A 14,759-nucleotide genomic window follows, 5' to 3' on the forward strand; every position below is an offset into this window, starting at 1 on the left:
TCAGAACTATTTGAATCATATTCATATCTCGATGAGTGTCAAGAAAGCATCTTCTCAGAATCTGAACTCGCTGAAGCCATTGTTTTGATTCTGGAGCAAGGCAGTGTGTGACCAATAGTGACGTCACGAACAAGGAGGCGGGACTTTCTGAATCTGCCCAGTTTTCAAACTCATTTTGTGGCAGTTTTTAGCAACTTTAAGTCATTTTTTTATTGGTGTTTTGCATTCGACTAAAAATATCAGCCTGCGTGTTTTGGGTATTTTAGATGCTATAAAACGTTTTTCTGATGTCAGTTAGGAAACAAAAAAAATGGTGTCGGTTGTCCTTTAAGTGAAAACGAGTCATGTTTCAGGCACATAGAAGGCGTTGTTTGTTACAATGAAGTGGCTGGGAAGGTGATATTTCATTATTTTCGTTTCTTCATCTCTTTGTTTTTAATTATGGTAGGCGAAGTCCCTTGTATGACTGTACATCGCGTTTCCTGCTAACTAGACGACATCTATTTTTGTATGTGAGATCATCCGTGATGTGTGTGAGCTTATTTACAAAAGGGCCCTCGTACTGCACGAGATTGCTTGCACTGTATGGAAATGAGCATGTGGTAAGAAAGAAACACCACGCGAGTATCCGCAAAAAGGACGAGAACTAAGAAATGAGTCAAAACTACCAGAACGATGGCAATTTTTCCTATGTAAATTGTGTTCCTGTACATAGCGCGGTATGGTGAGATATTTTTGACAATTAATGCAAACACCCCCGAAGAAAGAAAAAAAAAAAGATTTATTGTGGTTTTGTGTATATACATGTACTCCAGAGATCAATGTAATCGATAACTATCTATAATCGATGTTTGAAAAAAAAAAAAAAAGGAAGAATTCATTAGACTGTGGCTGTCTCCACCCTTCTTGACTAAGGCTCATATAAATAATTTATACACTTTTCAATGTGCTTTCCTGTACATATGGTGTTAGCATGATCGGACAGTGTTTTTGGTTGTAAAAGTGGTTTTCCTACTCCCATAACTGCTGTGGTATGGAATTCATTAACAATGCCAAACAATAAAGACAATCTTTTATCAGCATCCCCCAACTGGCAACCGCTTTATCTTTGCACGGCTAAGCGAAGTAGCGTGGCCTCGCCAGTAGGCGGCAGTATTACTATTTAAAAATCGTAGTTCAGGACACAGGGTGACCCAAAAAGATGCATACCCATGAAAATTTCAATTGTGGTTTTGATTAAAAAGCTATTTATTTCAAATTACAACCAGACATTATTCAGTTTAGGGAAGATCATTCACCAGAGTTTCAGCTATTTCTGTAAATATTTAGTCAATTTATGGCTTTTCCAAGATGTGTTCCAAATGTTTACCATTTCGTCGGCTATCTAGCTGGCTTTGTATTTGCTATCTAGCTAGCTATTTATTAGTTATATATTAGCGAGCTAACTTTCTATTTGAATTATTCCTGGTTGAGTGAACGTTGGCGCAAGTGCCTGCCACTGCTCACCCACAGAAAAAATGATCCCGTGACTGTAGTGATCTTGAGAGTTTTGAAAGGCACTTCTAAATGAAATGTGTTATTGTTATTATCGGGCTATGCAGTTGTCTATCTAGCGAGCTAGCTGTCTGACTACCTAGCTAGCTATTTGTTATCTAGCTAGCTAGCTGTCTATTTGTTATCTGTTGAGCTGGCTATGTTTTAGCTATCTGGCTCGCTATTAGTTATCTGGCTCGCTGTTAGCTATCTGCCTAGCTATTAGATATCTGGCTAGCTATTAGCCATCTGGATTGCTATCAGCCATCTGGCTCGCTATTAGCCATGTTGCTTGCTATTAGCCATCTGGTCTCGCTATTAGCCATCTGGTTAGCTATTAGCCATCTGGTCTCGCTATTAGCCATCTGGCTACCCATTAGCCATCAGGCTCGCTATTAGCCATCTGGCTAACTATTAACCATCTGGCTACCTATCAGCCTTCTGGCCAGCTATTAGCTATCTGCCTAGCTATTAGCTATCTGGCTAGTTATTAGCTATCTGGCTGGCTATCTACCTGGCTAGATATTAGCTATATATTAGCTAGCTTTCTATCTATTTGAGTTACTTATTACAGTAAATTTAAGATGAATTAGAATTTTATGGTGCGTGTTTTCTCGACAGATGACTTTGTTACTGTATGTTACTTCCGGGTTGAGTGAACGCTGGCGCGTGTGACTGCCGCTGCTCACCCGCAGAAAAAAAAATATCCCTGTGACTGTAAAGTGACCATGAGAGTTTTGAAAGGCGCTTAGAAATCAAATGGATTATTATTAAATGTTTTTGGAAGTCCGCCTGACTCACCTGATAAAATGTTCTCCACTCCATCCTGAACATGAAGCCAAGTTGAAGGACATGAAACACGTCAGGAAAAAAAAGACTTTTAATACATGTAACAATGCAAATAAATAAAGATTAAACAAGTGCACAATCAAAATAAAATCCAATAAAATGAATGAAACACTGAACGGTCAAGTTACAGTACCTTAAAAAGAAAATCCCGCCCCCCCTCAGACATTTACAAATATTTTTTTGTTTTTTTTTTTCGGAAAAAAACTTTCCAGAGGCAAATGTAGACATTGTATAAAAGCATCATAACAGTAGCGCATTTTGTCATTTGAGTATAACTTACAAATTATTGAAGGATAAATACTTATGGCTGACCTCCGACGTGAGACACACATGCAAAAAAAAAATGTGTTTGGACATGTGTCTCTCAGATGAGCTTCAAGCCCTTGTACACATTTGAAAAGATCAGGAACGGTGAAGTGACGACGACGGCAGCCCCAACCTATTGACGTGAAACTCACATTTGACTTGTATACAGTGATACCTCTGTTTACCTTGGCTTACGAACTTTTCGGTTTACGAACATTAAATTTATGAAAGTTTTACCTTGGCATACAAACTATTTTTCAGGATACACACAGAGCTGGCACAATGAGTGATGTGTCGTTCGCGAACGAGCCCGTTCTCATAACAAGAAAATGGCCGCCGGCTTGTTTTGGTCCTCTATTCCCCGCCCCCAGTCGTCGGGTAAAGCCACGTGATTGGTCAAGAACGCAGCAGTGGAGGGGAGGTGGTTTAAACATTAAAGAGACAGACAGACGACAGAGAGGGAGAAAATGGATAGAAAACAGTGACTCTTGGACTAGTTTCAAATTTGATAGTTCAAAGGCAGAGTGTACACTGCAAGGTTAAAATTCCCATCAATCAGGCTCCACGAATAACCCGCACAAGTCATCTGTACACTTGATGCAAACGGCTATCAATCCAGCTAAACAGAACACAATTGATGAGGAACAAGGTAAAATTATCGCAGAGAAAGCACCTACAAGGGATCATTCATCAAGAAGGTGAAAGAAGAAGGCTACGTTCCTCATCACTCAGAATCAGAATCATCTTTAATGCCAAGTATGTAGAACACACAAGGAATTTGTTTCCGGTAGAACACGCTGCACTAGTATCGTTGTCAAAAAAACTGCTAAGTGGCACAAGTGTTTAATGCTGATGAAACCGGCCACTCCATTCCATCAAGCCATCAACGACCATCACAAAGGTAAATAAAATGACTTTATTATACTGTACAGTTTGTTTATAATACCATAGCACATTTATTATACATAAAATAAGGTATATTTTATGTAGTTTTAAGGCTTATTTAGTAGAAAATTATGTTTGATGGGGACCTGGGAACGGATTATTCTCATTTGAATGGTTTCCTATGGAAAATTAATTTTTGGGATCCACACTTTTCGGCTGACACACTCTGTTTGGCAACCAATTAAGTTCGTAAGCCAAGGTATCACTGTATCTGTCAATGATTTTGAAAACCTTTATTCCATTGGTCTCTTCTCCGTTGGTTCGTCGCAGAATCAAAGTCAAGGGCATGTCTGCCGAGGGATATGGCTACATCAGGCGATTGGGGAAGGACACTCCACGTCGGTCCTTCCGTCGGCTCCACGCCGTTTCATCAGTAGGGGGCAAACTTTTGTCTTTCTGGCTTTTTCATGCAGTTGGCTGAGGAGATTTTGGCCGTATAGGCCGCCAGAGTGGTGTGGGATGGCGCCGCCGTAACCGCCACGGCGGCCGGGGCCGGGCTGGACAGAGTCAGAAAGGGAACAGATTTCATCCCCAGTAGGCCCGACAAGGGCATTGCGCCGTAGGGGGCGCCCAGGACGTGTGCCGAGGTCAAGGCGCCCACTGTGGCTAAGGTGGGAGCGGGCGAGGCGGCCTGGGATGCCGGCTGGGTGAAGGCCATATTGAGGTCAACTGGAGTCGCCATGGTGGAAGCTTGGGCTGTTGATTTGGCCGTTTCTAAACTGCAAAGGGAAGATGAGATTGTGGAGAGTCACAGAGAATTATTCACTTGCTCCAATACAGACATAAAAGATAATTTTTCTCCAAACTTGACAATTTTTTTTTCTCAGTTGTCAATCCAGAATGAATCATCTGAACTAGACTCTGCACTTTAAATGTACCGGTAAATATCATTTAATTTAATCACAGCATCCTGAATTGTTAAATTGGATGAATTAAAAAAAAAAGTTGAAATGTTCATGATATGATTTTAATGAGAAAAAAATACCACAATATAACTATCATTTATAAAAACATAAAGTTTGTCAGTTTTTCCTTCAGTTATGGCCACCAGAGGGCAGTGTAAGCCAGACAAATGAATGATCAGCACTCCATTAGAGGCTCAGCTCTTCTGTCTGCTTCTCAGTAGGGCAGCAAAATGTTTTTTTTTTTTTTTGCGGAGGATAAAGAAGATATCCTGTGGGGATTGTTAAATGCTGTGTTTAGTTGTTTCTGGCTCAGAGGGTAACAGCACCAACATGTAGATGCTAATTGTTAATCTGCGCTTATGGATCTTACAGTTTCATGTTAAAATTCAGGTTTTGGAGGCTGTGTGATATCTTTAAAGGACAACCGACACCATTTTACAATCTGCTTTATCCTCACAAGGGTCTTGTGGAGGGGGTGCCACCTTGACCCGGTTGGCAGCCACCACCCGTGCCCACACTCACACCCAGGTACAATTTCGAGTGTTCAATCAGCCTGCCATGCATGTTTTTGCAATGTGAGCGGAAACCCGGAGAAAAGCCACGCAGGCACAGGGAGAACATGCAAACTCCACACAGAAAGGCCAGAGCTGGAATCGAACTCGGTACCGCTGCACAGTGAGGTCGTCGTGCGAACCGCTGGAACCTCGGTCCACTGAGATATTAATATCATATACAAAGATTTATTGCTTTTCTTCTGCACAGAAGCGTATTTCCTGTTGCCTCCCTCCACCTCAAAAAAATCAATATCACATTATATATAATGGGATGAATTTCATGTTGTAATGTGATAGGTTTAAATACATGAAATGAATCAGTTTCTCTTCTTAATGTGATAAATATGCTTTAAAGCACGGGTGTCAAAGTCAAGGCACGGGGGCCAAATCTGGCCCACCACACCATTTTGTTCGGCCCGCGAAAGCAAACTTGTGAACTTTCATGATGCTAGCTAAAGTCCCAACCAAAATTTAAAATTGTCCCATGTCAATCACAATCACAGTCATTATTATTAGATATCTGGCTGGCTATTAGCTATCTATTAGCTGGCTAGTTAGCTTTCTATGAGTGGAACATTGGCGCGTATGGCTGCTGCTGCTCACCCACAGAAAAACGTATCCTGTGATTGTAAAGTGACCATGAGAGTTTTGAAAGGCGCTTATAAATGACATGTATTATTATTATTATTATTCATTATGAATCCAATCAAATTGAAATCTTTTAAAAACGCTTTTACTGATGAGCGTGGGTAAAGATTTGCTCGTAAAATTTAATCATTACCTTTTTTTTCTACAATTTATGTGATCTCATTCCGAATTGACTAACTGGAAAACGAAGTCATGTCCAGATGAGCTACACACTAAATATTTAATTCCTCAGTGCTTCTGCTCTTTCCCCATGAGTTCAATTAGCGGTCATGCAAGGACGTAGGTCATTATCACTTATGGCTACAGCGTGACCTTTCACCCCTGTAAAGGAAAAGGAACCCCCCCCCACTCCCAGGCTTACTTCATTCGATTACACGCTTGCCCTTACCAGGAGGTAATGAGGTACTGGGCCAAGTTGATGCTGACAGGGGTTCCCGTGATGGTGACATGGCGGTCACTTGTCCCGTCCAGCTGGCTGCCAATCTTGATCTGGGCCCCCGACACCTGCCTGATCTCGTTGATTTTAGTGCCCTGGCGCCCGATGATGGAACCGATCAGCTGAGAGAGAAGAGAGCGACGGTGAGACAGAGCGCTCACTTGCTGCAAAGATGGATGATTCGGTGGATAACAAGGAGGGGGAAGGATTGGCAAGGAGGACATGAGTATAATCATAAATGACGCCGTTGTTTGTTGCGTGTAAACAACAACAACAACAAAAAAGCTGTGAATAATTACGAGGAAATTAGCATTCCATATTGTACTCGGTGTCTTAAACTCGTGACAAAAAGTTAGTGGTCACCCGGGCAGACAACTCTGAAAAGTTGCCTGCACCATTTTTCACAACTTGAAACACAATAAGACGACGAATCACAAAAAAAAACAATTGTTGCGAAGTATAAAGGATTTTTTTAATTAAGGAAGTACCGAGCACAAATGCTCCCTTGCTTAATTTATGGTAAAAATTCTTTGCTGAAGAATTTGCTCCAGTTGTCGTTTGTCATCATGGTGCACAATGCGATGTTTGAGTTTCATTGTCTGCTTAAAGCTACGTGGACTCCTCTTTCTAAGCGGCTTTCAAAACTCTCAGTACACTTTTCAGTCAGGGTGTAGTCCGAAGCAGGCTTCTGATTGGCTATGAAAATTGCCAAACAAACGTTCATTTGGCAATTTGCATACTCGGCACCGGTAGCCAATCAGAAGCTTGTTTCGTGCTTCGGACTACACCCTGACTGAAAAGTGTACTTGAGAGTTTTGAAAGAGGAGTCCACGTAACTTGTAGTGGTTTGCTTGTCGCTTTTGCTTCATTGAATAAAACAAATATTTGGTTTGAAAAAAAAAAAACGTATTCAAGAAATGTTAGAAACACTCAAAATATGAATGTGGCCCAAATACATACGGTGTTCGTCTGTGGCGGACAGAACAGACGGACGCCTAACAATCCAGCAAATCACAACTGAAAACTATAATCATAAATCAAATTGGCATACATCAAGAAAAGCACTTCACATATGGCAATAACACAGTTTGTCCTCAAGTGAGTTGCTCATCCATCCATCCATCATGCGTGTCAAAAGCATTTTTTTTTTTTTACTCTTGCGGGACCTGGCTTAATTGCCTTTGAGTGTGCGCAGGCCAAAGAGAAGACAGAAGGGCACATTTGCCTCTCATTAATCTGAGTGGCTAAAAGCTTATTGATTTCTCTGAGTGGCGGCCGACTTCCCAAACAAATCACTTCCCAAATGAACGCATTTCCACACTAATGGCTAACATGACGGAAGAAACAACTCAAATATCTATTGGACGTTTCCCCTCAGCCGGAGGAGACAGCTGGAGACTGGAATTGTGTCCACTTCCAAAATACAGTGATACCCCGGTTTACGAAACCCTTGTCTTACGGTTTCCGAACATTGAATTTATGAAAATGTTACCTTGACATATAAACTATTTTTCGGGATACACACGGAGAGTGATGTGTCGTTCGCGTACGAGCCCGTTCTTCTAACAACAAAATGGCAGCCGGCTTGTTTTGGTCCGCTATTCCCCGCCCCCAGTCTTCGGTTAAAGCCACGTGATTGGTCAAGAACGCAGCAGTGAGGGGAGGTGGTTTAAACATTAAAGAGTCAGGCAGACGACAGTGAGAAAGTTTCAAACTTTGATAGTTCAAAGGCAGAGTGTAGACTGCAAGGTTAAAATATCCCATCAATCAGGCTCCACAAACAACCCGCACAAGCCATCTGTATACTTGATGCAAAAAGCTATCAACCCAGCTAAACGGAACACAATTGATGTGGAACTAGATAAAATTATGGCAGAGAAAGCACCTACAAGGGATCATTCCTCAAGATGGTGAAAGAAGAAGGTTATGTTCCTCATCAAGTCTTTAATGCTGAGGAAACCGGCCACTCCATTCCATCAAGCCATCGACCATCACAAAGGTAAATAAAACGACTTTATTATATAGTGCAGTTTATTTATTTAATTATAATACCATATCACATTTATTATACATAAAATAAGGCATATTTTGTGTAGTTTTAAGGAAATTAGAAAGTAGAAAATTATGTTTTATGGGGACCTGGGAATGGATTATTCTCATTCTAATGGTTTCCTATGGGAAATTATTTTTTGGGATACACACTTTTCAACCTTACACACTCTGTCTGGGAACCAATTAAGTTCGTAAACCAAGGTATCACTGTACACGTGCGCATGTGCCCGTGTTTCACCCAAAGTGGAGCCCGGCCGGTTTACTCCCAACAATAGACATTCGGTTGAGGGTGAGTATCAGCTCAAGTGCCGGGTTGCCAGAGCTCAGTGGCAGATATATAGCAGAATGGGGGATATGACGTGGGGGACGTTGATGGAGTACTTGAAGTATGCGTGTGTGTTGGCAGCTTAGCGGCGCCTGACGCATAGGCCGAAATACACAAACACACGCGCCGCCCATGCCGCGCTTGTTCCTGCGTTTGGCATTCCTTTCAAGAGAGGTAAGCAGAGACTGATTTGTCACACAGCGCTGCGCTCGCTCTGTCTGTCTCGCTATTCTTGGATAGGAGCAGGAGGGGGGGGGGGGGGGGGGGGGACGCAGACCATAAGGCTGCCTAACTCTGGAGACAATGGCCAGCGCTGGAGACCAAATGGGAGATAACACCTCCACCCACTGAGACTCGCAATCTTCTCTGGCCTTTCGCTACAGCTGTCAATAGATGCCAGCTGTCAGCAGGTTTGGTGCAAATGACAGTGGCATTCCTTGGAAAAGCACAAGAGTGGGGACGGACAACAGGCGGCAAACGTCCAATGGCCATTGGATTTTTTTTTGGGCCATACCTGTGCTCACCACTAAATTGTACGCCACTGCCTGCATCTTCACTACTGTAGTTGTGTATCAAAGAACAGCGAGGGTAGATCAAGAAAATACAGGTAACATCCAATTTACGACCGAGTTCCGTTCCGACCAAACGGTCGTAAGTCAAAATGGTCGTAAGTCGAAATCCATTCAAGATGTTGAGTAGAGACTCGGAGGCTAAATGACTCGCAAACTCCCCCCTCTGGTGCCGTCACACGGTCGATTGCTGGGTGAGAGTGAGATGCTGGCTGGCTGGCTGGTCGTAAGTACGAGTGGTCGTAAGTCGAGCTGGTCGTAAGTCGGATGTTACCTGTTTTTTTTTTCAGAATCAGAATAATCGTTATTGGACAAGTATGTAAAACACACGAGGAATTTCTTTCTCTGCACTAGTATCATCATAAAAAAAGACATGGATCGGTAACTCCTGCCTTAGGGGGAGTCGCTGGAAAAGGTGGTGAGCAGGGTGCGGAGGGTCCATTAGGATTTGTTTGCAAGTCCTCGAGAGTGAGTAGGGCGGTGCCAAAGATTTTTTTTCCGCCGTCCTAACTGTCCGTTGAAGTCGGAATTTGTCAATTTTTTTCAAGTAAAGCAGAAAATAGATTGGATGTACAGTGATACCTCGGCTTATGAACGCTTTAGCTACCGAACTTATCGCCTTACGAACATTAAATTCGCGAGAATATAATCTTGTTTCTAGTTTTGTGATGGTCGTTGATTTTGTTACCTCTTGATGATATCCGCGTGACGTTGCCGTGATTTCTCGGTGATAATACCCTCACACACTGTCCTCTGTTAGCTGCTTTTCGTCAATCCAAATCAACAGAAGTTTTTCAACCTCTTCTATTGCCTGAGATCGTTGCTTAGACAACACAGAAACACTCTTAGCCACACATAGCAATGGTCGACTTAGCGTACTGGGATGCTAAGTCACACAAACTCACACCTCGTTCGTGTTTCTCGATGATCTCCTTCTTCTGCTCAACCATAATTTTGTTTTGTGTCCTCTTTGGCTGAACACTAGCCTGTGGTGTGGTCTTTTTCAGATCCATAACAGCAAATCTATCCTTGATTACAAACCACGTATACCACGGATGCACTCAGAGAAAGAGGGTGTGGAAAAGTAGTCCGGCAGCCGCAGTGGCGCTGTTCGGCCGTGTGGTTTGGTGTTCTTTCGTCGAAAACTAGTCCACCAGCCACCGTGACGCTACGTGTTTCCCAAAAACTAGTTCGTATGCCAAGATTATATTCTCAGGAATTTAATATTCGTACGGCGAAAAGTTCGTTACAATCAGAATCAGAATCATCTTTATTGCCAAGTAAGTAGTAATTGCGTTCGTAAGCCGAGGTACCACAGTACAGTAAAGTCTCGTTATATCGATATTCAAGGGAGTCCGAAAAAATATCGATATAACCGGGACTATCGATATATCCGACCCTGTTTGCATGTAATTTTCTCCGTGCGTGCATAGAAATAGTATCGATATAACCGGGACTATCGATATATCCGATATCGATATAACGAGACTTTACTGTATTTCATTTTTACATTCTTGGTTGAGGAGGGTGCAGTATGATGGGGTGCCGTAATCACACTCATCACACAAAAATTGTGGTTCCCTCCGTCAAGTTGTGTAGCCCTTTTCGAGCGTGTACACAAGGCTTGCTTCAAGCGTACTGCTGCTGTGTACAGTGTGTCAGGGGAGGCAGGAAGAAGGATGCGATGGCAGTCTGTGCGACCGTTTCTCTTCTTGGTAAAATCTTCAGTGCTTACACACGCTATACTTTTCAGCGCGTGTAAGCACCTTCGCGGCGCATCGGTGTTCATTGCACGGAGCAAATTGTGTGTGATGGGACTAGGGGGGTATGGGGTGCATGAGGGCTTGATTTCTCTCTCCTGGAACAATGGACGCTTACAGCTGTTCCTGTCACATAGAGAACTGGTCTCCCTCATTCCACTGGTGCATTGGATCGCTCCCTATGAGGGTTTGTTCAAGGAAAAAAAAAAAACACTTCAGAGTATTTTAGAAATGTGGCTGCTCCTTGAGACAGTGAACAAAATGAGTTTTTCCTTCGTAAACAGGCAGAAGGTTCAAAAGATGCAGGCTGTCACTAACTGCAATTTTCGGGGGCAAATTGTAGGTAGCAATACAGTAGCGGCTTGAGATACAAGTTCAATTTCTTCTATGATCACCTATATCACAGGTGTCAAAGTCAAGGCCCGCGGGCCAAATCCGGCCCGCCGCATCATTTTTTTCGGCCCGCGAAAGCAAATCAAACTTGTTAAATTCCATGATGATTGCTAAAATCTGAGCCAAAATTTCATATTTTTGGATGTCAACCACAATAAAAGTTATTATTCTTGACTTCAGATTTGAACACGAGTTATTCATTAATTTGCTGTGTGCTCTATATGTAATATTTGAAGGGATTTAAACATTCTAATGGCTTCCCCAAATTCATAACGGCCCTCGAGAGGAAACCATAACTACAATGTGGCCCGCGGCAAAAAATGACTTTGACACCCCTGACCTATATGTTAAAACTAGGTATCTGGCTATCTAGCTAGCTCTCTTTTAGCTAACTAGCTATCTGTTAGCTATCTGGCTATCTAGATAGGTATTAGCTATCTAAAGCGCTCTGTTAGTTGTCTGGCTATCTATTAGCTAGCTATCTATCAGCTAGCTAGCTAACTAGCTAGGTTTCTATCTAGTTGAGTAATTCTGGGTTGAGTGACGCTACTCACCCATAGGAAAACTTGTCCTGTGACTGTAAAGTGACCTTGCCAGTTTTGAAAGATGAATAAATAAATAATCGCTAATACCTCACTTAAAATATCCCCAATGACCTCCCATTTTGCATCTACCAAAAAGTAAACTCTTACCCTTTGAAGCTCCTTATTCGTGACCTAATTTCCAAAGACTTATTTCCTCCGTGAGCCGGAGCGAGCTCGCGGCAGAGGAAAGTCAAAGAAAGATGCGCCAACACAATGGTGGGTCTGATCCTTTCATGGGATTAAGCCAAATGTAAAGAAACCAAGCAGACTCCTCCTTTAATCTCTTATCAACATTTTGTTACCAAGACGACAGCTTTCTTCTCATGCTAAATGTTGAAGACGGTTAACATTAAATTCACAAAGTGAATTTTTTTGGGCTTTTTTTGGACATTTATTTTTAGACTAAATTATGATGAAGCGAATCAAAAGGGGACTGTGATGCGTACGCTCAGATTGGCAAATCAAAGAGGGAAAGGATGTTGGTCTGGTTCCTTATTGGATGTTTTGACAGCAGACAGCGTCTAAGTAGGTCAGGGAACATGAGAGGATTTTCACGACACTCGCGGGAGCCACTGGAAGACACTGCAATGCAGACCAGACAGCCATTCCCTTTAACCTTAGGTTAAGATGAGATTCAAATAATGAGCGGTATTAGGGAGGAACCTTTGTTGGTGAGGAAACATCTCGTTTAAAGTCAGAAGGGGGGTAGAGGAGTCGTGTTTTCTGGCCAAATATGAAGTAATGACACGGATAATATTAGAATAAGAAAAGGTTGACTTACATCATTGGGAATAAGGAGCTCCTGAGACGTCTGAGCGTTTGCGTCCATCCCTGATGAGAGAACAATCAAAAATTAAAGTGGAAATGCTCTAATTTCAGCCTATCAAATGTCACGATTATGATTTAGTCCTTCGTAGTCGTATATATCTGTAGTCCTTCAAAATAGACATTTTCAAGCAAGCACTTTTACTTTGACATTGTCCCGATTTTTGTCATATAACAGCAAACCAGAAACCCAATCACGATCACTTCATGGAAACCAACAATTGTCACTTTAAAGGGTTACTTTACCCACTCTACCACTGTCAGCAGTAAAAAACGTCTCTCGATTTTGTCTCTCGTGTCTTTGCTTAATTATTTTTCATGTACATTGGCTCCCTCTTAAACTTCGTATTGAATTCAAAATACTTCTGTTTACATTCAAAGTCATCCATAATCACCCCCCCCCGCCCTACCTGTCTGACCTGCTTCCAATTTCCGTTCGTCTGCCTTCTGCCCGTCACACCACGATGGGATGCAGAGCTTTCAGCCGCTCTGCTCCCAAACTCTGGAACTCACTTCCACCCAACATCCGTAATATTGACTCCCTTCCTACTTTCAAATCCCACCTCAAAACCCATCTGTTTAAAATTGCATTCATGGTTTAGTTCAATCAGCTATCTTATATAATTTTGCAATAAAATGAATCTGATTGGATCAATTATATTTTATTATTTATCCTGCCGCAGTTGTGTGTATAAGCAGTCACGGGCAGGTTGTAAAATCCCACATTATTGTTTGTCTCTTAGGGTTATAGAGCATTCCCATTGAAATAAATACTTTAGACGTCTGAACACAGTTTTGAAAAGCAAAAATACAGTTGCTAGGCAATGTTGTCGCCCATACCAGGCATGATGGTCGTAGCAGGCTGGGCAACCGGATTGAGGCTTTGCTGCATGGACAGTTGATGGAGTTTGGCCAACTGCAAGTGGAGTACGGAGAGCATTAGAAGGTGCACACTCTTCCACGGCGGTTCCCACTCAGCGTATTGTATCCACTCACCTCCGAGTGTGGAATGCCATATTGGTTTTGCAAAGTGTAGGCCTGCAAGAAAGCATCATCCTGCATTAAATAGATTGGAGCAATAAAAGGCAGCATGGCGGGCAATGACTGCGCACTCTTACTGGAAAAGCCCCACCCACAGGCTCAACACGAGCATCGTCACAAACTGGTGTTGGTGTTTTTCCGACCAGAGCTTTTGAACCCTTTGCATTACATTTCTGCGAGACATTTCAAACTACACAATAAATACATTTAGCATGCTTCTCATCCGTCATCACGCTGTGATTCACGCATTTTAGTCGAGCTTTCTTCAATAGGCTTTTCTGAGAGCCATCGTTGAAAGAATTAGTTTGTGACGTTCAAAGACTGTCGGTGGTGTTGTACATGATAAAAAGTGCAGTCATGTGAAATTCAACCCATGTTTGCATTTTACTTAGCTGGTTTTTATTTTATGGTTTTTGCTCTGAGTGCATGGAGCGGAAATAAAAATACAGTAAAGTCTCGTTATATCGATATCGGATATATCGATAGTCCCGGTTATATCGATACTATTTCTATGCACGCACGGAGAAAATTACATGCAAACAGGGTCGGATATATCGATAGTCCCGGTTATATCGATATTTTTTCGGACTCCCTTGAATATCGATATAACGAGACTTTACTGTAATAGAATCTTTGTAACTGCGTGTGTGGTAAAATTACACGGTTGTGGCACATTTGTAGTGTCAGAAGAAGGATAGACATCATCAAGCAATTCATAACTTTTTAAACCTGTTAGTTAACCGATCCCATCATGCATTTTAGTTTTAAAATAGTCCAAATATTTGAAACGGTTGTTGACAAAACAACAAAGCAAAAAAAAAAAAAAAAAAGTTTGTCATGTTTTCAAGAAAGAAAATATGACAATCTCCATTCACTGCAGCACAACATTTTGGCCACTTGTGCAGTAAAAGTAAATATCACAATCAAATATACAAAATTGCAAATATTCATTTTTGAATGGCACTAAAACAGAGGCATGCATTTAACCAAAGTTGTGCTTTGAGATATGAGTTGAATATGTTCTTGGACCACAC

General features: G+C 42.0%; 1 protein-coding gene across 3 annotated transcripts in view; it reads right to left on the minus strand.

The window, feature by feature from the left end:
• Positions 1 to 2,395: 2,395 nt before the first annotated feature.
• pcbp4 (poly(rC) binding protein 4) overlaps positions 2,396 to 14,759 on the minus strand; it is a 45,581-nt gene continuing 33,217 nt past the window's right edge. For 2 of the 3 annotated variants that reach the window (XM_088990375.1, XM_088990366.1), the window contains exons 10-14: positions 13,681 to 13,722; positions 13,525 to 13,600; positions 12,641 to 12,690; positions 6,129 to 6,340; positions 2,396 to 4,352 (exon numbers count right to left, since the gene is read on the minus strand). In XM_088990375.1, coding sequence (XP_088846501.1) covers positions 4,004 to 4,352; positions 6,129 to 6,340; positions 12,641 to 12,690; positions 13,525 to 13,600; positions 13,681 to 13,722 — 729 coding nt within the window. In that variant the 3' untranslated portion in view covers positions 2,396 to 4,003. The remainder of the gene's footprint in view (positions 4,353 to 6,128; positions 6,341 to 12,640; positions 12,691 to 13,524; positions 13,601 to 13,680; positions 13,723 to 14,759) is intronic. The other variant, XM_088990384.1, reaches the window with a different exon arrangement.

The sequence above is a fragment of the Hippocampus bargibanti genome, linkage group LG01, assembly GCF_051943395.1.
Source record: "Hippocampus bargibanti isolate YZ-2025 linkage group LG01, ASM5194339v1, whole genome shotgun sequence".
Lineage (NCBI taxonomy): Eukaryota > Metazoa > Chordata > Actinopteri > Syngnathiformes > Syngnathidae > Hippocampus > Hippocampus bargibanti.